Source organism: Oryx dammah, unplaced genomic scaffold, assembly GCF_014754425.2.
Source record: "Oryx dammah isolate SB20612 unplaced genomic scaffold, SCBI_Odam_1.1 HiC_scaffold_16, whole genome shotgun sequence".
In the NCBI taxonomy this organism is placed as follows: domain Eukaryota; kingdom Metazoa; phylum Chordata; class Mammalia; order Artiodactyla; family Bovidae; genus Oryx; species Oryx dammah.
In genome coordinates this window covers 46,826,380-46,848,705 of record NW_024070200.1, presented here as the reverse complement: position 1 = coordinate 46,848,705, position 22,326 = coordinate 46,826,380, and the positions used below count along the sequence as shown (strand labels likewise).

General features: G+C 42.9%; 1 protein-coding gene across 1 annotated transcript in view; it reads right to left on the bottom strand.

The window, feature by feature from the left end:
• IQGAP1 (IQ motif containing GTPase activating protein 1) overlaps positions 1-20,843 on the bottom strand; it is a 105,661-nt gene extending 84,818 nt beyond the window's left edge. The window contains exons 1-2 of the mRNA XM_040257475.1: positions 20,668-20,843; positions 18,566-18,665 (exon numbers count right to left, since the gene is read on the bottom strand). Of these exons, the coding sequence (XP_040113409.1) occupies positions 18,566-18,665; positions 20,668-20,722 (155 nt within the window). The 5' untranslated portion in view covers positions 20,723-20,843. The remainder of the gene's footprint in view (positions 1-18,565; positions 18,666-20,667) is intronic.
• Between the last annotated feature and the right edge of the window lie 1,483 nt (positions 20,844-22,326).

The following is a 22,326-nucleotide window of genomic DNA, read 5'->3' as shown; positions in this document are numbered from 1 at the left end:
GTGGGCAGAAAGGAGGGCACACGATCATACCCACCTGAGTTAAGACACACCAAAAAAGTGGACATAGGGAATAAAGACAAGCTTTCCTTGAAGAAGAAAAGAAGAGACAATAATCCTAGACAGGGTCTCAGATTGAGGGAGTCTATCTAAAATGGGTGAGGACATTTATGTGCTAAAGAAAAAGAATTGAAAAAAAAAAAGTCAAGTTATGAGCCCAAGTTAAGAAAAAAACACTGGATAAGAACCCTAGAAGACAAGAAGGCACAGGATCCAGACCACAGAGAGAAGATTGAATCTTAAGAAGAAAAACAGTTCTCCCATTGCTACAGGGAAGGAAGTCAAGATAGCATGATAAAAGAGATGCCGTAAATTTGTTAGGGCCAGAAAAAATGAGGGAGTTTGTAGAGAAAGTAGAGTTCATCAAGTTGTGACGTGGGAAGCCAGGGATGGAGATGTGTACTAAGAATAAAGGTTGATAAAACTTCTGATCGGCACAGCCAATCTCTGACAATTCAAGTGGTACTTTGAAAAGGCACCTCCATCCATGAACTCTCCCACCGTCTACCACAGGAAATAATCCCTTCTTCCTCCAAACTTCCTCTAGACTTTTTTACTCAGTATCTCTTTACCTCTTAACATTATTAAAGAAAGTAAGGGTGGAATCCTTTTCTGATTTCTATTTGAAGCATGGTGCTCAGTAAATAACTGCTGAATGTCACAAACTGCTTTCTCTCTCGCTTGAGGACCACAGTCCTGGTCTCAATGATTAATACAGCCAAATAATGAAAGAAAAAAGAAATAACGCTGAACTCTCATCATCATCAACAATGGAATTCTCTTAACCACCAGAGCCCCCCTATTCCACACAACTTTTCACCAATTCAATGGAATGATATTCTGCGCATCTACTCTGTGAAAAGCACTGTGGCAACATCTGTGGCCAGATGCTATTGGACACCAAGTGGAAAAAGACTCACCCCTAAAGGAGCACAAGAGAGTAAGACGAACACACACACACAGTTATGCTGTCCATTCCCTCCCATACTATTTCAGACTATATTGCAAAACTCAGTCATAAAAGAATCTCTTCCTTAGCTAAACTTTCACGCATTAACTTTTTGCATCATTTCCAGGGCAAGCTATATTGCCTTTTGACATCAGTTAGATCTTTCATCCTTTGATGTTGAGTAATTTTTGAATAACTCTTCCCTTGTAGCTCAGTCAGTCAAGAATCCGCCTGCAATACAGGAGACCCCCCTGGAGAAGGAAATGGCAGCTCATTTCAATGCGCTTGCCTGAAAAATCCCATGGACAGAGGAGCCTGGTGGGCTACAGTCCATGGGGTCACAAAGAGTCAGACACGACTGAAGCGACTAAGCACGCAACAGAACCATCCCAACATTTTTAGCCATGTCAGGAAAAAAACACAATGAGCAATGGAATATTATCAAGTCATTCAAAATAAAAGTACCTTTTAATAATAGGAAATGGAAATAGAAACTATCTTCAGTAACTTGAGAAAGCCCTTAGGTTAGAACATAAATCTTCCACTAACCATTATACAATCTGTACATAAAAATCTGCAACATGCGTTTTCTCAAAGCAAGTTTTGGGAAATCTCTTCTTGTTACAAAGTTCTTCCTCAATTAAGCAGATTTTTATTGACAAGTTCTGTTCCTCTGGTACGGCACATGATAAATTGAAACGATCTTTCATTTTTCAGGGATTTTTAAATAACGGCAGGCAAAACATTAATGGGTGAATAAATTCCTACACTGGAGGAGAGGTTGATCTGCGATTCTATGATTCTGTGTTCCCTCTAAATTTTGTTTCCATATTAAGTGATCTCAGTCCTTCAGTTACTCCCCAAGCATTATAATCTCCGTACTGTGCTGTGCTCAGTCACTCAGTTGTGTCCAACTCTTTGCAACACCATGGACTGTACCCCACCAGGCTCCTCTGTCCATGGGATTCTCCAGGCAAGAATACTGGAGTGGGTTGCCATGCCCTCCCTCCTCCAGGGGATCTTCCTGACCTAGACCTTTCTTAATGCTGGACATGCTCACTCAACATGCTCTAGTCCCAGAGCGATAACCAAGTCTCAACTAGAGGACGGACACCCACTGACTGGGAGTGGTTCCCCAGGGAAGGATCCTGAAGTAGCAGCAGTGCCTGCTGTGGGTGTGAAGGAACCCCACCACGCACCTATTGAGGTCCCTCTTAAAGTATGGCCTCCAGAACATAAAACCAGCTTCAGGTAGCGTCTGATTCTTTCAGAGGATGGTAGAACCACCTCTTCCTTTGCTGCACAGGTCACATTCCTACTAGGGAGTTAATAAACATCTCATATGTATACCTGTGGCTGATTCATGTTGATGTATGGCAGAAACCAATACAATATTGTAAAGCAATCATCCTCCAATTAAAAAAAGAAAGAAAGAAAGTCAGCAGCTGCATTGCTGCTACTGCTAAGTCACTTCAGTCGTGTCCGACTCTGTGTGACCCCATAGACAGCAGCCCACCAGGCTCCCCCGTCCCTGGGATTCTCCAGGCAAGAACACTGGAGTGGGCTGCCATATCCTCCTCCAATGCATAAAAGTGAAAAGTGAAAGTGAAGTCGCTCAGTCGTGTCTGACTCTTCTCGACCCCATGGACTGCAGCCTACCAGGCTCCTACGCCCATGGAATTTTCCAGGCAAGAGTACTGGAGTGGGGTGCCATTGCCTTAGCTCCTAAAATAAAAAAGAAATCTCAGGTTTGGTTCATTTTGTTTTTATTCGCACTAATCCTCTCCCTACTAATGCTACCTCTCTATCCTGTGTTGCAGACACTCCATTTTTTGAACCCCAGTGCAGGACGTCACAGTTATCACTATTAAATTTCATCATCACATTCAAGGTATTTTGAAAGCAAAATGTGTCATGTATTAACTATGTGCAGTGTATTAACCACTCCAGCTACTGAAGTTTGATCAATATACCACTAATGCATTCACAAGTCCAAACACAAATGTTTTACATGCAACATGCCCTAACAAGTTATCTTTGAATTAAAAACCTAGCAGCTCCTTTTTTTGAGCTACAATGTATATTAGATAGATTCACCATTTTTTAACCATTTTACAGAATGGAATTCAGTGGTTTTTAGCATATTCACAATGTTGTGCAACCACCATGACTATCTAATTCCACAAAATTTCCACCACCCAGAAGGAACCCTATACCCATGACGCAGTCAGTCCCCATCGAGCAGCTCTTCTGGAATGATTTATTCAACTGGTTACAAATCTTAATCACACTACAGTCTAGTCCACATGTATCCAATCTGCAGAAGCATCACAAGACAAACTCTCAAATGCCTTTCCTGAAATCTAGACATTACTCTGCTTCTCTGATTCACTAATCTGGGGACCCTGTCCAAAAGGCAATGATGTCATGGTGACAGGGCCTTTCTCAGGAAGTCCTGGTTGACTCCTAAGGATCCCTTCATTTCTTACCATAAGCCATACATACATGCTTAGTCTCTCAGCCGTGTCTGATTCTGCAACCCCATAGACTGTAGCCCGCCAAGCCCCTCTGTTCATGGGATTTCCCAGGCAAGAACAGTAGCGTGAAGAGTCATTCCCTTCGCCGGGGGATCCTCCCGACCCAGGGAGCAAACCCGAGGCTCCTGCACTGCAGTCGGAGCCCTCACTGTCTGAGCCACCAGGGAAGCCCTCTTTAACACATGTCAGAGCATATGCTATGGGCTTCTGCCAGAGACTAGCTCACTAGACTAGAATTTGTGATATCTTCTCCTTTTTACTAACTAGTACATTTGCAGTCCCCCATTTTCAAAAATCACACTCCTGTTCTTCACAATGTCTTAAAGATAGCTGGTGACAGTTCAGTAATTGTGCCTACCCAATTTGTACTTTAATGGCTTTAGTTTAAATGGCTTTAATGGCTTTAAGCTCCATAAATCAAGAACATGAGAACTCATTGAAGGAAGTAATGAAACTACAGATAAAACATAAGTTAAGAAGTGACCATCAAGAGGTCTTGAATTCTTAGCTGAAATAGTCTCTTGAATCCTTTATTCTGATAGAGAATACTGTTTCCCAAACAACTAGTCCTAAGAAAGACAATCTGTGAGGAAAAAATCTGATAGTAAACTAGGTTGGAGGAATATTGCCTACATGATCCTCGCCCTTGAAGATTCAGAATTTACAGCCCATGATAGTCTAACAGTCCACTAGTTACATAATCTGTTTAACTTGGTTTATTACAGTATTTCTGAAACATATCTGACCACTAAACCCTTTCCTCCTTAATGTCACATTAACAGAATACACCTCAAAATAGTGATACAGAGATTAGCTACACAGTTTTCAAAAGTTCCTCAAAACTGTACTCTCCTTTAACACAAAGAATAAATTGTGAGTTTGACAAGTTGACTCATACCTTCACAGTATACATGTCAAAGCTGTCCATCCGAACCTGTTTTCTCAAGACCAATTTCATTACACTATTAACCTTTTTAACATAATACAACTTGCTTGAAAACTCTCTGGAAATTTCTAGCTAATTTTTCCAAGAGGATATTTAAGCCATATGTTGCAAAATTCTCAAAAGTTGAAATGCTTTATTCTGAAAAAAAAAAAAGAAAGTTAAATCTCAATTCATCGACTAAAGAGTTTGGCAAATTCCAGAGCACATTTCATGAGAGAGCCATTCCTGGTACTCAGCATCTAAGATTGGGGTCTCCAGCCCTGGGACCACAGACTGGTACTGGTCTGTAGCCTGTTAGGAGATGAGCAGCTGGCAAGCGAATGAAGCTTCATCTGTATTTATAGCCACTCCCCACTGTTTGTATCACCATCTAGGTTCCACCTCCTATCAGATTGGCATCAGCAGTAGATTCTCATCAGAGTGCCATAGCTGCTGTGCTTGAATCAGCCCAAACCACCTCCTCTAACCTCCATCCGTGGGACCGATCCAGGGGCCGGTGCCAAAAAAGGCTGGAGACGGCTGATTTAAGATACTATCGAAATACCATCTAGAGAAAAAGAGTTTTACCTCACTCTTTACACCAAAATAAATTCTAAAAGGATCAAAGGGTCAAATGTTAAAATTCTTTACATCCTAAAAATACTTGAAGAAAGCCTGGGGGAATATTTTTGTATGGAGAAGGACTAAAGAGTCCCTTTAAAAATGATACAAAGCCATAAAGCTAAAAAACAAACGCTTAGTAAAACCAAATATGTTTTTAAAATTCTAAATTTTTTTAAACACCTTAAAATTGAAAGTTAAAAGACAGCATCCAAAGGGCCGACCTCCTCAATATAAAACGAGCTCACTCTTACATCAATAAGAGCAATAACACACTAGAAAAATGACCAGGACAGTGGGTGAGAATCTGCCTGCCAATACAGGGGGCACAGGTTCAATCCCTCACCCAGGAAGATTCCACAAGCCTCGGAGCAAAGACATCGGTGCACCTTCCCTCTAGGGCCTTCGAGCCACAACTACCGAAGCCCAAGCCTCTAGAGCCCGTGCTCCACAGCAAGAGAAGTCACCGAAGTGAGAAGCCCAGGCACAACTAGAGAGCAGCCTCTGCTCTCCTCAACTAGAGCATGCCTGCACGCCGCAGTGAAGGCCCAGTGCAGCCAAAATAAACAAACAAAAACATCAAGGTCTCCTCAACTAGAGGATACCTGCATGCCGCGGTGAAGGCCCAGTGCAGCCAAAATAAAGAAACAAAAACATCAAGGGTTTAAAAGAAGAAGAAAGAAAAATGAGCACAGAATTCCCAAACAGTTCACAGAAAAGGAAACAGAAAGGCTTTTAAACACATGTAAAGATGCTCAGCTTCACTCAGAGTAAGGCAATCTGAAAAAGAAACTGCAATTACAACACCACGTTCAACTATGAAATTCATAACTATGAAAACATACCAAAAAATAACGTACTCTAGGTTAGTGAAATCATAGGGAAAGCAGTCTTCTCATTTATCACTGATGTACATATAGTCTGGTACAATCTCCAGAGAGAGCAGACTGACAATATCTGTATAGTCAAAACTATGGTTTTTTCCAGTAGTCATTTACAGATGTTAGTTGGACCATAAAGAAGGCTGAGCGCCAAAGAATTAATGCTTTCAAACTGTGGTGTTGGAGAAGACTCTTGAGAGTCCCTTGGACTGCAAGGAGATCAAAACAGTCAAACCTAAAGGAAATCAACCCTGAATATCCATTGAAAGGACTGATGCTGAAGCTGAAGCTCCAATACTGTGGCCACCTAATTCCAAGAGCTGATTCACTGAAAAAGACCCTGATGTTGGAAAAGACTGAAGGCAGGAGAAGGGGATGACAGAGGATAAGATGGTTGGATTGCATCACTGACTCAGTGGACATGAGTTTGGGGTAACTCTGGGAGATGGTGAAAGACAGGGAAGCCTGGCATGCTGCAGTCCATGGGGTCACAGAGTTGGACACGACTGAGCAACCGAACAACAACAAAATGTGGATATTCCCACTGGCTTAGAAATTCTACTTTTAGTATAATATAACTAACGCAGTACTTCAACTAATGTGTTGGGGCTTCCCTGGTGGCTAAGTGGTAAAGAATCTACCTCCCATGAAGGAGCCTGAAATTCGATCCCTGGGTCAGGAAGATCCCCTGGACGAGGTAATGGCAACCCACTCCAGTATTCTTGCCTGGGAAATTCCATGGACAGAAGAGCCCGGCAGGCTACAGTCCATGAGGTCACAAAAGAGACACGGCTTAGAGACTAAAAACAAAAAAACAAACTAATTTGGTTTAGATCATAGATTTGGGCCTAGAGTCAAACTCCACCAGCACCTTGCAGGTGTGTTGTTTCCTATCTTAAGTAACTGTTAATGAAGGAGAGAGGAAATTAAATAGCATGGGATAGCACTGGGCTGGGGAAGGCGGGGTTATTTGCCTGTAAATGATCATTGTCTTTAAAGATAAAGAATCACTTGCAAGAGATCGAAAATGGATATGTGCATGCTCATCGAGTCCGACTCTTTGTGACCCCACGCACTATAGCCCTCCAGGCTCCTCTGTCCATGGAATTCTCCAGGCTTTAATACTGGAGTGGGCTGCCATTTCCTCCTCCAGGGGATCTTCCCAACCCAGGGATCAAACCCGAATCTCCTGCACTGCAGGCAGATTCTTTACTGCTGAGCCAGCAGTAAAGCCCGGGTGGCAGGAGACCAAATGAAGGGTTATCCTTGTAAATCAGTCAGGCAGTGAGAGTAGCTTGAATATGGGAAGTGGCAGTGAGGATGGGGTGAGCTGACAGAAACAGATGGTGTGTGGGTGTGGGTGTGTGTGCACTCATGTCTGCACACATACGTATTAAAGCAACACTAAAAAACCTGCATCAATTAGACCTGAAAGGTGACAGGAAAAAACAATGTAATTTCTAGGTTTGCCTAACTGAATGTCTAGTAGAGCTGGCAAGTGAGGTTGAGAAAGAAGATAAACTGGAAGAGGGATGATTATAAATTCATCTTTGTAAATTCTTGGTTTGGATTTTTTTCTTTTTAATATCCATGGAGAGGTATGGGTCCACAATCCCTTATTCCAATATTTAAAATTCAAGGTTCCTTGAAAATCAAATGATTTGTTCTCATAAATCTGTAGCAACTTGTTTGGCAATAAAGTGATCTAAAACAAAACCAAAAAATAAAGAAATTCCACTTTTAGAAACTCATCCTACATCACTCATAAATGCAACAAGATGGCAGCCATACAAAGTTGCTAACTACACCACTACTGATAAGAGTAAAAGCTGGGAAGGATACATCCACTGATAGGTTAAATCTATATACTGAAAAACCATGCAACTGTGAAGGGGGAAAAAAAATGAAGCACTATAACGTATTCACGCAGAATATGTTACAAGATGCAAAGAAGAAAGTATAGTGTTATCACTTCTACACAAGGAAACAAAAGTGATTTGCATATACAGAGAAGATCCGGGTGCCTGGGAAACAAGACTAGGCAGGCAGACTTTTTTTTTCTTTACTGGATATCCTAGCAGAGCTTCTGAATTAAGTATCATGTCTCTATATTACCTGTTTTTTAAATAATTAATAATAAAAGTTTAATTTTAAAAAGTTAAAGGCCAAATCTGCCAACACCTTTGTGGGTATTCTTGAGTTTTCAAAGGAAAACCCCCGAAGTCAAGCCACTGTCTAGCACAAGCTCGTCAAATTAGCAGTGACTAAGTCTTCGGGGCAGGAAAACATTGTGCTGTGATAGCCATGTAAGTGATAAGTAACTTTTGTCTCTGTTTAGCTGTTTTAAACTTTATCTGAGATGTATGTTATTTGTAATAAAATGATCTGCTACATCATGAGATTTTTTTTCAATTTTTTTTTTTTGGCTGCTTTGCTCGGCTTTGACCAGATCTTACCAGGGATTGGACCCTCGCTCTTGGGAGTGAAAGCATGAAGTCCCAACCACTGTACCACCAGGGAATTCCCTTAAATTTTATTTTTATACCATTTTTCTATTTTTAATATCATAGGCTTTTTTCCCTTTCAGGTTTTCTAAATGTGCCCCATTCCCTCTTTTTATACTTCAGTTCCTCTGCTTCAATTTTTAGGAACACTATTTAAGCCATTTCAAGGAAATGGTTTTTTATGTTGCTGATTAATGATCCCTAGCAAAAGGCTGATGCTTTCTACCTTACGGATAAACACCTATCACAACAATAGTATTCCCTTCTACTGCAAAAGGCTCACAATTTTTCTTAAAGCCAGAGTCCTCTGAGTCCCTAGACTTCTAGCCCGACAGAAGCCAAGCCCTGGGCTGGCAGCCGCCTCTCTGACGCTCCTTCTGCTTCTCGTTAGGATTTCCAGTGAGTCAACAGGAAGGTATTCGGAGTAAGGAAGAAATAGAGGCCTGGAGACGGGCCTTTCCTCCACCGACACCACCAAAAAGTACAATTCTTGTCAAACTGTCCAAGGCAATTTCCAGTGCCACTCCTGTCTGCATGAGGTCACTACTGAAAAAATAAGCAACTGGGAAGGAGGGAAAGCCTTTCCGAGCTGAACTGAGAAGACGTGCCAGATTAGGAAGAAGAAAACTAACCAGGCCCTCTCTCTAGTCTCTCCAGAGTTGCTATATGTAACCATGGGACCTCTACTGTGTCCATTTCCAATCCCGGGAGGCCATCTTAGTGAGCAGGCGTTAGGCCAAAAAAGTTAAACAGACGCAAATTTATCACAGACCAGTTATGTCTCTTTGTTGTTGTTGTTGTTTAGTCACTCAGTGGTGTCTGACTCTGCAACCCCATGGACGGTAGCCCACCAGGCTCCTCTGTCCATGGGATTCTCCAGGCAATACTAGAGTGGGTTGCCATTTCCTATTCCAGGGCATTTTCCTCACTCATGGATCAAACCTGAGTCTCCTGAACTGGCAGGCAGATATTCTTCACCACTGAGCCTCCAGGGAAGTCCCAAGTTATGTTTCTAGACCCCTGTAAAAAATCACTTAACTTAATGTTTACTGCCTTCCTTATAAGCATGCAGGCACAAATTTCTCCTCAATCAATAGTCAGCAGTTACTCATGTATGCCTATCACTATCTTTAGCTTTGCAGTGAATAAGGAAAAGTATATTAGTCAGAGTCCGACAATTTGTTAGATGCAAGAATACATGAGACAAATACAGAGACCACCTATATGAAGCAGGTAAAAGAGACTCTGCAATGAGAAGCAAGAAATAGCTCACATTCCCTCACCCACCTGACACCAAGAAAGCTGTTTAATGTCTGGGAACTAGCTGACTGAATTGTGGACTTAAACATTGCCCCTTCAGTAGAGGTTGGCAGCAGTAGTGACAGTGTCACACAGAAGTGGGCTTGAGTTCCACAGATAGTTACGTGACCTTGAAATATGTGATACCAACTCATTTTTGTCCCTCTTTAAAATAAAAACAATGCCTATCTCACTGTAATGTTGTATGCAAGGAGATCAAACCAATCAATCCTAAAGGAAATCAACCTTCAATGAATATTCATTGAAAGGACTGATGCTAAAGCTCCAATACTTTGGCCACCTGATGCAAAGAGTCAACTCATTGGAAAAGACCCTGATGCTGGGGAAGATTGAAGACAAAAGGAAAAGAAGGTGGCAGAAGATGAGATGGTTAGATGGCATCACTGACTCAATGGACATGAATTTGAGCAAACTCTGGGAGATAGTGAAAGACAGGGGAGCTGGCATGCTGTAGTCCATGGGGTCACAGAGAGTTGGAGATGACTTACCATCTGAACACACAACACACCATCATTCTGCTTAATTACTGGTAACTACTGTTGCTGGCATTAGATTTTGAAGCATAAATGGTACGGAAGTGAGAGACTGGACCAGGGAAGAGCAAAGGCTTTGGAGTCCTCGCCAAGCCTGGAATCTGGATCTATCACTTAAAGAGATGGTGAGTCAAGTTTTGCTTTCTTTTCTGTTAAATGTAGATAAGAATAAGCACCTCACATGACTTCAAGCACAGCTAATTAGACTACACATATGAAGTGCTTAGCATAGTACCCAGTACATGATTAAGTGCTCAATAAATGGTACTGATGACGATGATGGGGGAGGTAGGGAGACACTGACCTCGGGGCAAACAGGAATCTTGCATATCATGTTGTCCATGCAAACTGCAGGGCTGGTTTTTGGCTAGGGGGTGTGGGGGTTGTTTTGCTACCTCTTAGCTGGTGTAAAGGTATCGGAAGTATTAAAGTTTCTATAATAAAACACTGAAAAAAATTAATTCTTCCTATTGCACAATTAAAAGAAAAAAATTTTAAACATTCAGATTTAAGCAAGTAGATTTCCCTTCAACATAAACCCTTTAACCAGATTTTTTCATTTATATGTTTAAGATTTTTTGATTCACACATAGTCAAAGTACGGGGATCAATGAGATTATGAGAAGGTCTTTCAGAAGGAAAATCAAATGGCAGGGTCCTTTTTCGATCAGGTAGGCAATGAAACCCTCTGCATTCATGTGGCACTTCACTCAGCTTGCACAGATACGGTCTCTAGGCAACCAAGTCCCAACTTAAACAAACAACCCCAGTCGCATGAATCACTTCCGGATGGTCTCACTTTGCCTACCAGCACTTTCTTACACAAATACTTCCTGTGAAAGGGTTTACTTAGCAGCCCCAGATAGAAACAGCCATGCAACCATCAAATACTGCATGGTTTAAAAATGTTTGAAACAGGTCTTTCTACCATCAGGTATCCCCAAATTGCTAAACTGTGAAACAGAAGGAATCATGCAGAAATTAGAGACAGAGTATCATGCAACACCAGAAAATCACATTCCTAGAGCATGCCAACTTCGGCCTTCAAGTATATTTTTACTGTTTCTTAAATTGGGAACATCAAGACATAGGAACAATCACTGCTTTGACATCTAAGGCCAGAAGAAATATGTCAGATGAGGTCAAACTAATGGCCCAAGACAGCCCAACCAGACTTTCCTAACCTTGACTGGCGGACAAACCGGTTAACACCAATTTCCTGTGGTCAGATCCACTCCAACACTTACTGAAAATAAGGGGAACTGGTAAAGTAACCAATTGTCTTGGCTACAAACTCCTTTTTTCCACCTGAAAAGAATCCTAAATCACAGTATTTAGTGATACATACAGGATCCTTTTCAGGTGGAAAAAAGGAGTTTGTAGCCAAATCAGAGACCTTTTGACCTATTAACAACAGTAGAGAGGGAAAAGGAGTTAATAGGCCCAAACGAACACTGCAACAGGACAAAGCAACCACCATTAACAGACTCAAAGAGGAAAAATCAAGATGGCAGAAAATCAAGTTAGTGAAACAAAATTTAAACAAACAAGATCAGCCATAACACATTGAGATATCTAACCTACCACCAGGCACCTCCAAGAAAGACTACTAAATCAAAACCAATTATTAAAGGTATAACGATTTCCAAGAGCAAAAATAAAAAAAGATATGAAGATATAAATCGAGAAGAGTTTCCACATTTACAGGCGAAATTACTAAGCCGGTATCAACTGTAATATGTAACATGGGGACACTTTATAAAAACAAGAACTTTACAAGTTTCAAATTGTGAAAAAGTATTTTTAAAATGTTACTTGTCTTGGAGCTAAAAATAAAGCTAGCTTCAAATGTTGTTTCTAAATAACAAATACAAAAAATGAAGTTATACATTTCTCTAAGAAAAATGAAATACAGTTCACCATAACAGAATAATAAGCCTAGAAAGAGAACTATATGTAATTCAATATCTGACATAGTAGATATCAATCACTAATACATAGTAGAAAGATTATTTTTAAGTAATATCGGAATGATTTAGAAACAGGAAATTTAAAGACTTAGATGCTTAAAAAATTAAATCACTAAATCATAGAAAAGCTAATGGAAAACTTCAGATTTTAGCAAAGCCTTACAGAAATTAAACTAGATAAAAGAAATTGCAAAAAGATTAACACTTAAACTACATAAAATTTAAAAATTCCATACAGTAAAAGAATAAAATGGAAAATCAAGAGAAAATATAGCAATACAACAGGCTGATACCCATAAGAAAGCTTCCAAAAATCAATAATATAACTCTAGAAAATAGACAAATGCCATTGATAATTTGCATAATAAAATAAACAGTAAACAAATATATGGGAAACATTTAATCTTTTCAGAAATCAAGGCAATATAACTTTGGAATAAATCTAAGTAAGACAGACATCGTGTACCCAATGAAAATCATAATTAAGATGACAATTACAAATTCTAAATTTCTTTACTGTCTGAGCCACCAAGGAAGCCCAAAATTTGTGATTACCACTACCTAAAAATTATATACTTGGACACTTTTTCCTTTTTCTTTCTTCTTTTTTCAATCAAGAGATTGAACCTGGACCCTCCACAGTAAAAGTGCAGAGTCCTAACCACTGGACCACCAGGGAATTCCCAGTTTTTCCTTTTTCTTAATCCATTCCTTTTTCATTATAAAATCCATGATCATTGTAAAAAGCAATTTGCTGCTGCTGCTGCTGCTGCTAAGTCGCTGCAGTTGTGTTCAACTCTGTGCGACCCCATAGACGGCAGCCCACCAGGCTCCCCCATCCCTGGGATTCTCCAGGCAAGAGCACTGGAGTGGGTTGCCATTTCCTTTTCCAATGCATGAAAGTCAAAAGTGAAAGTGAAGTCGCTCAGTCGTGTCTGACTTTGAGACCCCATGGATTGCAGCCTACCAGGCTCCTCTACCCATGGGATTTTCCAGACAAGAATACTGGAGTGGGTTGCCATTGCCTTCAAAAAGCATTTTAAGTACATGGAAAAGCATTATGTAAAAAGGAAAAGTCTTCTCACACCCTCCAATACCTAGAGGTACCCTCTTGTTCTTTCAGACAACAGCTTAAAAATGAAGCGAAAAAACTAGAGCTACCAGCCTTGAGAATCTTTAAAGTACCCAGAAAATTCCCCAGAAAAGTTTATGAATGCCTCTTCATCTTCACATTAAATCTGCTTTCCCCCAAGGACCAGGATAAAGAATACGTTTATTGAGTGCCTACTGTACTTCAGACACTGTGCCAGGCACTTAACGCTCACCTCAACTCCCTAAAATGCACAGCATTTGGCAAAGTACAAACTTAGGCTCTTCCCCTTAAGGTTAAGAACTGGCAAGACCAGAATCAGACTCACACCTGCCAAAACTGAAAGTCCTCATTCTTTACACTTCGAGTATTTCAACAGTCAAGATTTTCAAAGATGTTCTATTCAGGCTTTTAAAATTTGTTTTACTTAATTATAAGTATTATGAGACTATGGTCATATGAGTTTTCTTAGTAATCACAACACCTAATAACTAGTAGACTGCCTAATTTATACCAGATTACTGTCTACCTTTCTCAAATTGTAAATTTACTAAATGGCTCAGCTACACTGTAGGCGAGGTTTACATGGCCACGCTGGGAACATTATCTGCTGATTTGTAACATTGTAATAATAAGAAAAAGCACTCATAGTTTGAATCAGTTTTATCACTTTTAAACAGCAACCCACTTTTTACCATGGAGTCTTTCCAAGGCAGTTGCACTAGGTAAATTTCAGAAAAAAATGAGACTTTCATCTATGTCACCATTTTAAGAATAAATCCTGCCCCATACTTCTCCTTGATAATCATAAACACACGAATGCATCCAGCCTGTACTTCGAAAGTACCACTACAAAGCTACATTTACTGTGGCCCCTTAGTCACACTGGGCCTCATCACTCATCAAACAATTAAATTTGTTTTCTCATCTGTGAAAGGAGACCTTGGGTCAATCTAAAAATGACCCTCCCCAATCTCTAAGTGATATTCCTCCCTAAGAGAATTCTCCAAGCTGGTGGGCAAGCTTCTAGTTAAACGTCTTTGATTTCTCTTTTCACGATCGCAGTGTACCAGCCTAGATACATCCAGATGTAACTGGAATTCTGATCCCACCTACAGGAAAGGAGATCTGGAAAATACTCGATGCCAGAAACAAAGACATACATACGTACAAAAGAGAATTTGTTCTCAAGGACCAATTTCTTTGCAAGATGTGTTTTCAACACCCCTAAATTACAGACGGTAAAGTGCTTCTATTTAGCATTACACTCTTGTTAACATCACATGGTTTTTGACAGTCTCCAACCAGCCACAGCCTTCGCTTTCCCTGATTTGGGGGAGCAGGGGGAGGAGTTGCTCTGCTCCCTGACCTGAGCAAGAGGAAGGAGACCCATGGCAGGCCCAGAAGGGCGTACGGGCAAGCCTCTGAAAGAAGGAATCCTAAACTGTCAAACTTGTGGAAATGCTGGAATTAACCTTCTTTCTGTGACCTTAAACCTAACTGGATCTCCTTCCATTTTTAGTCCCACTCACTCGTTCTCCTGCCCTGCAGTCTGTTACATTCCCTTCTCAGTTGTTCTCACCTGAACCTTCTGTTCTATTACTGAACACTTACCATATCTCATATATTTAAACCTTACCTCCTTCAACTGAGTGAAAAATGCTCATCTCTACTGTACAACTACTGCTTAGCCAAAACAAATGTAAAGCCCAATCAGAATAGGCAATAGGATAAAAATGAGCCCACATGTAAGCATAAATACAGAATGTAAGAAGTCTCACTTAATAAAAAGCCCTTGGTCTGCTCTGTAGCCCTCAGCATAAAACTTGATGACGGTGCATTAGAACAATAACTTAATTTCTGTATCGAAACTAGAGTAAAGCAGAATCTCTATAGTTTCTATTTCCCAACCACTCCCAGCATGTACACTTTTAGAGAATCACTCCTAAATTTTCCCACTTACCCTTTCAGGTTAAACTCACAACACGCTCTCACTATTCTCTATACACACTCTCACTTACACTCCCTGCCTGCACTCCCTGTTTATATGCTCTCTCCCTCCACACGCCCTCCTCTCTTCCCACAACAGAGCTGTGGCAGGTACAGGAGAAAGCACAGCGCCCTGGGATACACAATGGGGCCACTGTGCAAAAGGTGGGGCTACTGGTGGGAGGAGCAGCAGTGTTATAAATAGAACTAAAGGGGGGCCTTTTCTCCCCTGGATCTCTCTGATCTTTCTTCCTGGCCTTGGGGTGGGTGTAAATTCCAGACCTTGGGACTCCTCCAAACTGGGAGGGGTAGAGGTTATGAAGGAAACAGGATGGGGCCAATCCAAAGAGGCAAAAAGGACCAGAGGAGCCTGGGCAGCACACAAGATACATACGCCCCAGCTCACCAGGGCAGGAGACACAACTGGTGGCTGAAGCCGCAGCTAATGAGCAAGAGCATGTGATCTGCCTGTGCTACACCTCGGACACTTCCAGGGGTGGCAGCAGCCTCGATGGGTGGCCAGGAGGTATCCCAGTCTCCTTTTCTCAGTACGACATCCCCAGGCCTCTTGTCCTAGCCCTCTCTAGATATAAAGTCTAAAGAGGTGCTTCCGAAGTTGATAAGCTAATCAAAGCTTTAAACAAACAACAAAAGTTACTGCATCCAGATCTCCTGTAACTGCCTCCATAAAATAAACCAGGCACATTTCCTCAATGTGGGGCCAAAGCACAGAGTGTACAAGGATAAAAAGCCACTATTATGCTCTCCCCTATAGCCGAAAGCATGAGAAATCAAGACTGTCTCAAATGTCTCACCGCCTTAGTCACTCCCTAAGTATGCAGAAGCACCCAAGTGAAAAACGTCCCAGGGGATCATGGCCCCTGGATGGATTTTAAAGGAAATGGGATCCTTTTTTATTCTAGGAAAAGGAAAAAAAAAAAAACAACAAAACACCTGCCAGAAAAGAACATGCTCTGGAGTAGAGGGAAATGAAATGCCTTCCTAGTGGAGCACTTGAAGAGGAAATGTGATAAAGAACACCATCCTAGTCAGGCTATCGTAAATTAGTGTAAGGGAGAGGTCTCAAATGTGATTTTCAATCCCATTTCTCCACTAGGGGGGACCATGAGAACCATCCTGCTGCTGTTGTTTAGTCACTAGGTCACATCCAACTCTTTGCAATCACATGGACTGTAGCCCACAGGCTCCTCTGTCCATGGGATTCTCCAGGCACGAATACTGGAGTGCATCGCCATTTCCTTCTCCAGAGGGATCTTCCCGAGCCAGGGATTGAACCTGCGTCTCCTGCATTGGGAAGCCCAGTCAGAACCATCAGGAGTTTTTAAAATATATAGGTATCAGGACCTTTTAGCCCAGATCTACTGAACCAGAATCTCTGTGGTAAAGTTCAAATAGCCACATTTTTTAAGCTCCCCTGACAGTTCTAATGTACATAGCTGGTTAGAAACCACTGTTTAAAATGATCGAAACTATTCTTCAATAAAGAAAACTACACGTGACCATGGACATTCAGATCTCAGTTTCCTTGCTGAAATGAGACAGCTGAACCAGATAAGCCGAACTGAGGACTTCCCTGGGCAGTTCAGTGGTTAGGACTCCAAGCTTTCACGGCCAAGGGTGCAATTTTGATCCCTCATCAGGGAACTAAGATCACACAAGCCACAAGCATGGGCAAATTAAAAAATAATAACGGAACTGGATTAGTGGTCACAAGGGAATGTTAACTAAAATACCCTTTTTTAAAAAGGGAATTTTACTGTGCAAATCCAATATTAAAAGCAGAAATGTTTTAGACAGGGGAAGGAAGATAGGTTGGGGCCCTTCTCTCACCCACAGGTCACCTCAACAAAGACACCAACCAAGTCTTCACAGAGCACAAGGTGGTCTTTCATATCAGCTACAGCTTTTAAATTCTTTACCTTCCAAAACTAGATCTAGTCCATAATATGAGTAACAGAGGACTTAATGTTTTTGTTCCTTACAAACTTTGCATGAGAAACATCCCCCTTCCTAATAACATATTCACCTCCTTCCATTTAACCTTCCATTTAGAAAAATAAGTGTTATTACCATTCTCTCCACCTAAATCATCACTAATCCCCTCTCCCCTTACCCAGTCTCACGCAAGGGCTTTAAGCTCAGAAAAGAAGCCCAGATTCAAGAAGATGCATCAAATGCATATTAGAGGTAACCCCAGGAATAGAAAGGAGGAGAATGGGACCAGGGCGGAACACAAAGGGGACTGCAACTGTGCCTTTTTAGAGCAAAGGGAAAAATCTGAAGGACTGACATTTGCTAGTTTTGGAATACATGATGTCTGGTGTATTGTTCTCTGGACTTTCCTGTACTGTTTTAAGATTTTCAAAATTAAAAAGATAAAACAAGACAAAAAACTCTTATTTATTAGCACCCTTTGAAACATCCTGGATTTTTATTAGACTTTAACCACAAAACCTCTCATTTTCCCTTGCTGGCCTTTTCCACCAAAGCTCACTTATAGGATACATGATCTGTAATTACATCCATCTACCGGGCAATCTTGCAAAAAAACAAAAACAAAAAACAAGCACCAGAACAAAAGAAATGAACCACTGATAGTAAATCGACACTCTAAGACCACAAGGTCTTGGAGCACCTGAAAATGGAAAACAGCAGTTGCACATTAACTTCACGAAGAATGCAGATGACACTGCCTTTGGTAAACAGTCTTTGAATATTGCCAAATGCATGGAGCTACACCCAGAGCACTACCAAGGGGAAAACGGACCCAATTCACATATAAAGCAAGATTAGTAAAGAACCAGTGAAACATTAAGGCCCCAAACTTGAAACCTTAAAAATGCTTTTCTCCCATATAGCTGGTAGTGCCCAAAACATGCACCATAAGCATAAAACTGAACAACACAAACCTGGAAAATTTTCAGTATACGTAAGAGCCCACTGGACATGACTTAGAGACTGAACAAAATGCTCATCAGACTGTTTCATGATAAAACCACCATCAAGGCTACTTGCTCCTATGAAAAAAATATCCTAGCTCTACTTACTTATTCCTTCAAACAAACCTGCCTCCCACAGTCACACCGACAACATACTCAACGAGATCTTTATCTTTGTTCACACAGTATCAGCTCCTTTCTCCCAATCTTCTCTCCAGCCAATCTTTACCTCTTTGCTTCTTCCAAATGACAAAGGTATTCGTAGGCCACATTCTGACGTCTCCTCTCATCCATCTCCTCTGCAGTAAGTCTCTCATTATCCAGGACAGCTAAAACATGAAAGAAAGAATGTAAGCGCAAGAATCTGTAACCCTTCCTGAGCTATCAAAGAATGCCACAGCATCAAATTCCTGCTGGTCACCTGGAGAGTTAGGGTAACGTGTGGATAGCCAGGTGGACTATAATGACTTTCCTTAGATAGGAACCATTTTTCAACTGTTATATATTCATCTTAGTATCTATTTAAAAGTACAATATTATGTTATTTTACTTTTAAATACAATAACATATTGTACAGTTGTTACAGTTGTTCAGTTGCTAAGTTGTCCCTCTTGTCCCTCTTTCAACCTCAGGAACTGTAGCCCACCAGCCTCCTCTGTCCATGGGATTCTCCAGGCAATAATACTTAAGTGGGTTGCCATTTCCTTCTCCAGGGGATCTTCCTGACCCAGGGATCGAACCCATGTCTCCTACATTGGCAGGTGGACTCTTTACTGATGAGCAACCTGGGAAGCCCCCAATATTCTGCACATGTACTATATGACTTGAGATTTTGGTCCAAATTTGTGCTAATCTATCTGCCAGACTCTCAATCCAGAGCACTTAGTGCTTTTTCACTTTTTTATTAATCAATGAAGCCAGCAGTCACTGAGACCTAAGTGGCAGTAACTGTACTGTGCATTTTACATGCATTCTCCCATGGAAGCCCCACAACAACCCTGTGATTATCAAATGTTTTACAAATGAGGAAACTGAGCCTGGGTGATCTTTGCCCCAAGGCTAATAAATGATGGAGCCTATATTCAAACCCAGGTGGTCTGTTTCAAAAGCCCCGAAGATTAACTTCAAAGCAACCTGCTTTCTTTATGGGCATCCAGGAAACAGAAAAAATGCCTAAGTGCTGGGGTTGGCATTCAATGCCTTTCCCAATTTAGCCGCAACTACTTTTGGTAACTCTTCCCCCCACACTACTGTGTACTCCACACAACTCAGGAGCCAACACACACAGTGCTCTTCTCTTCCATAACTTAGTTCACTCTCTTCCGCTTCACCCTCATGTCTTGCCCCACCCTGCCCTGTCAAACTGCACGGCATCCTGCAAGGCTCTGTTCAAATGTCCCATCTGTGTTCCTACTGCCTTCCCTAAACCCCTCTTCTTCATCCACATTACCTTTTAAGCCTGGTTGGTTCACATGACACCTTTATCTCTATCCCTACTTATTATCATTAGATAGTTACACCTGTCTGCCTCCCTAATTAAAACGTTCTTTGAAAGCAGGGTCTGGTCTTACTCAGCTTTAATGTCACAGATTTGACGTAATACCTGGCACAGAACTGTCGAGTGAAATTAGCCTAAAACACTATTCTCAGAATATCAAATAAAATCGGAAACCTCAAGACTCCAAAAGGCCCTCCTTTGGCCAGCGGTAACTTATTCCACCTGCAGTTTAGTGATGTCCCAGGACAGGGACAGAAAATGAGATTCGGAAAATGAGGAAGTCAGAGGTATGTTTCTTTTTTTCTTTTTTGTGTCTTCACTTTTGAAATCCTGTCGAGGGAACTAAGCCCGAGAAAGCTGAAGTGACTTGCCCAGGGCCGCACCTCTCAGCTAGCCTGGGGCCGGGCAGGTCTGGACCCTGGATGTACCCGCAGGCAGCGCTCTGGCAGCGCCTTCCCGCGAAGCCCCAGCAGAGCCCGCGTCTCGGGGCTCCGGTTCCCGGGACACGCCCTGCACCGTCCTCCTGCCACCTCACCCTAGGCCGTCTCCCCAATCTCGGTCGAGCTGGGCGGCGGGAGGCGCTGGGTGGGGCCCTCCGGCCGCAGCGCCCGGGACCAGGCGTGGAGGCGGCCGGAGTCCTCCCCGCCGCCTCGGACACCGAGGGGGCGCGGGCTGGGGGCCTCGCCACCCGCCACCCCGTCGCACCGGCTCTTCCGGGTCCGCACGGCCCACAGCCGCCCTGTCCCACCCGCCAGGCCAGCCCCCCGGGAAAACGGCGCCCGGGGGACGGCGAGCCCGCCCCGGGACCCCCGCGCCGCGGAGCCCACACTCACAGCCATAGTGCGGCCGAGCCACGCCTAGTCCGTCAACCTCGTCCGTGGAGGACATGGCGGCCGAGCCCGGGTCTCTGCTCAGGAAGCGGCGAGACCTTGCAGGCGCGGGCGGCGGCGGCGGCAGCTACTGCACAGTGCGCGGGCTGCCCTGGTCCCCGAGGCTCCGCCCCGCGCCGGCCCCACCCGCGGACCCCGCCCCAGCGTCCCCGCCCTGCCGCGCCGACAGGAGAGGGCGGAAGGAGGCAGGGCCTGTGCCTCCCGGCCCCGCCCCCGGCCCCTCCCTGCACCCCAAACGCCCTCTGGAGGCGGAAGGAAGAAGGCGGAGCCTGCCCGCCAACCCTTCTCGCTGGCAGGTCTTCTGGAAGGAGAAGACCCGCCCCGGCCCTGGATCTTTGCCCTCCCCGGCCGCCGCCCTATCCGCGCCACTTATCAAAATGCCGCCAGTGTCTGTAGCCTGACATAAAAAACGTGGGCATCTTCCGTTCCCCTTCCCGCCTAACCAAACTCTTCTGCACCAAAGGGCTCAAGGAAGGCCTCCTTTGAAGTGGCCCAGTGTGTTCCTGTGGACACATGCAGGACCCAGAGTGCCCTAAGTGGCCGCACAGACTGGCAGTCGAGAAAAGTCTTCTCCCAGATTCGCCAGCTGTCGCCGGAGTTGAACTGCTTAACCCCTCTAGTGTCTGAGAAGTGGATGCTAAAGCAGGAGAGTTGTGTTTGTCCAGATTTCCTTCCCGCTAGATTCATTGTCACTGTTTTTTGCAAGTTCTTCTTTTTAGGGGACTCTTTACCTTTTTAGGAGTGCCTCCTCTCCTTGCAACTTGTGGCCTACCCTTACAATATTGGTATGCAACGGAATTCTGGCCTCAGCACTCTTCCGTTTTTTCCCTTGCCCACTTTTTTCTGAATAACTTTATGCACGTTCACCTTAAATTGCTGAAGAGTCGTAAATATGTATCTCAGACCAGACTTCCTAGAAGCCCCAGTTCAGTATTTTCAGCTGTGTAATGTGACTCAGACGGTAAAGCGTCTGTCTGCAATGCAGGAGATCCGGGTTCGATCCCTGGGTTGGGAAGATCCCCTGGAGAAGGAAATGGCAGCCCACTCCAGTATTCTTGCCTGGAAAATCCCATAGACCGCGCAGCCTGGTAGGTTACCATCCATGGGGTCACAAAGAGTCGGACACGACTGAGTGACTTCACTTCAGTGGACATTTTAACCTATGAATCCCGCAGAAACTTTAACGGGTCGAACCCTGACCCTGCTCCTGTTATAACCCCTATTGTGTATGCCCAGTCGCTCAGTCTTGTCCGACTCTTTGTGACCCTATGGACTGTAGCCTACCAGGTTCCTCTGTCCATGGAATTCTCCAGGCAAAAGTACTGGAGTGAGTTTCCATTTCCTCCTCCAGGGGATCTTCCCCACCCAGGATCCTAGGGGGTATCTCCTACATTGGTAGAATTAGGCACTGTTAATTGACAAAAAGTCTGATATAGGATAACTATAAGATTATCTGGATTTATGAAATATAATTTAAAAATCCAGTCCCAAGGACTCAATCTCTCTTTTTTGAAGACTTATTGAAAATATTAACTATTTGGGTGCCTGATTTAAAAGATAAATCTAGTATAAAGGCTAGTCCACAGATAGTGGGGCTCCTGC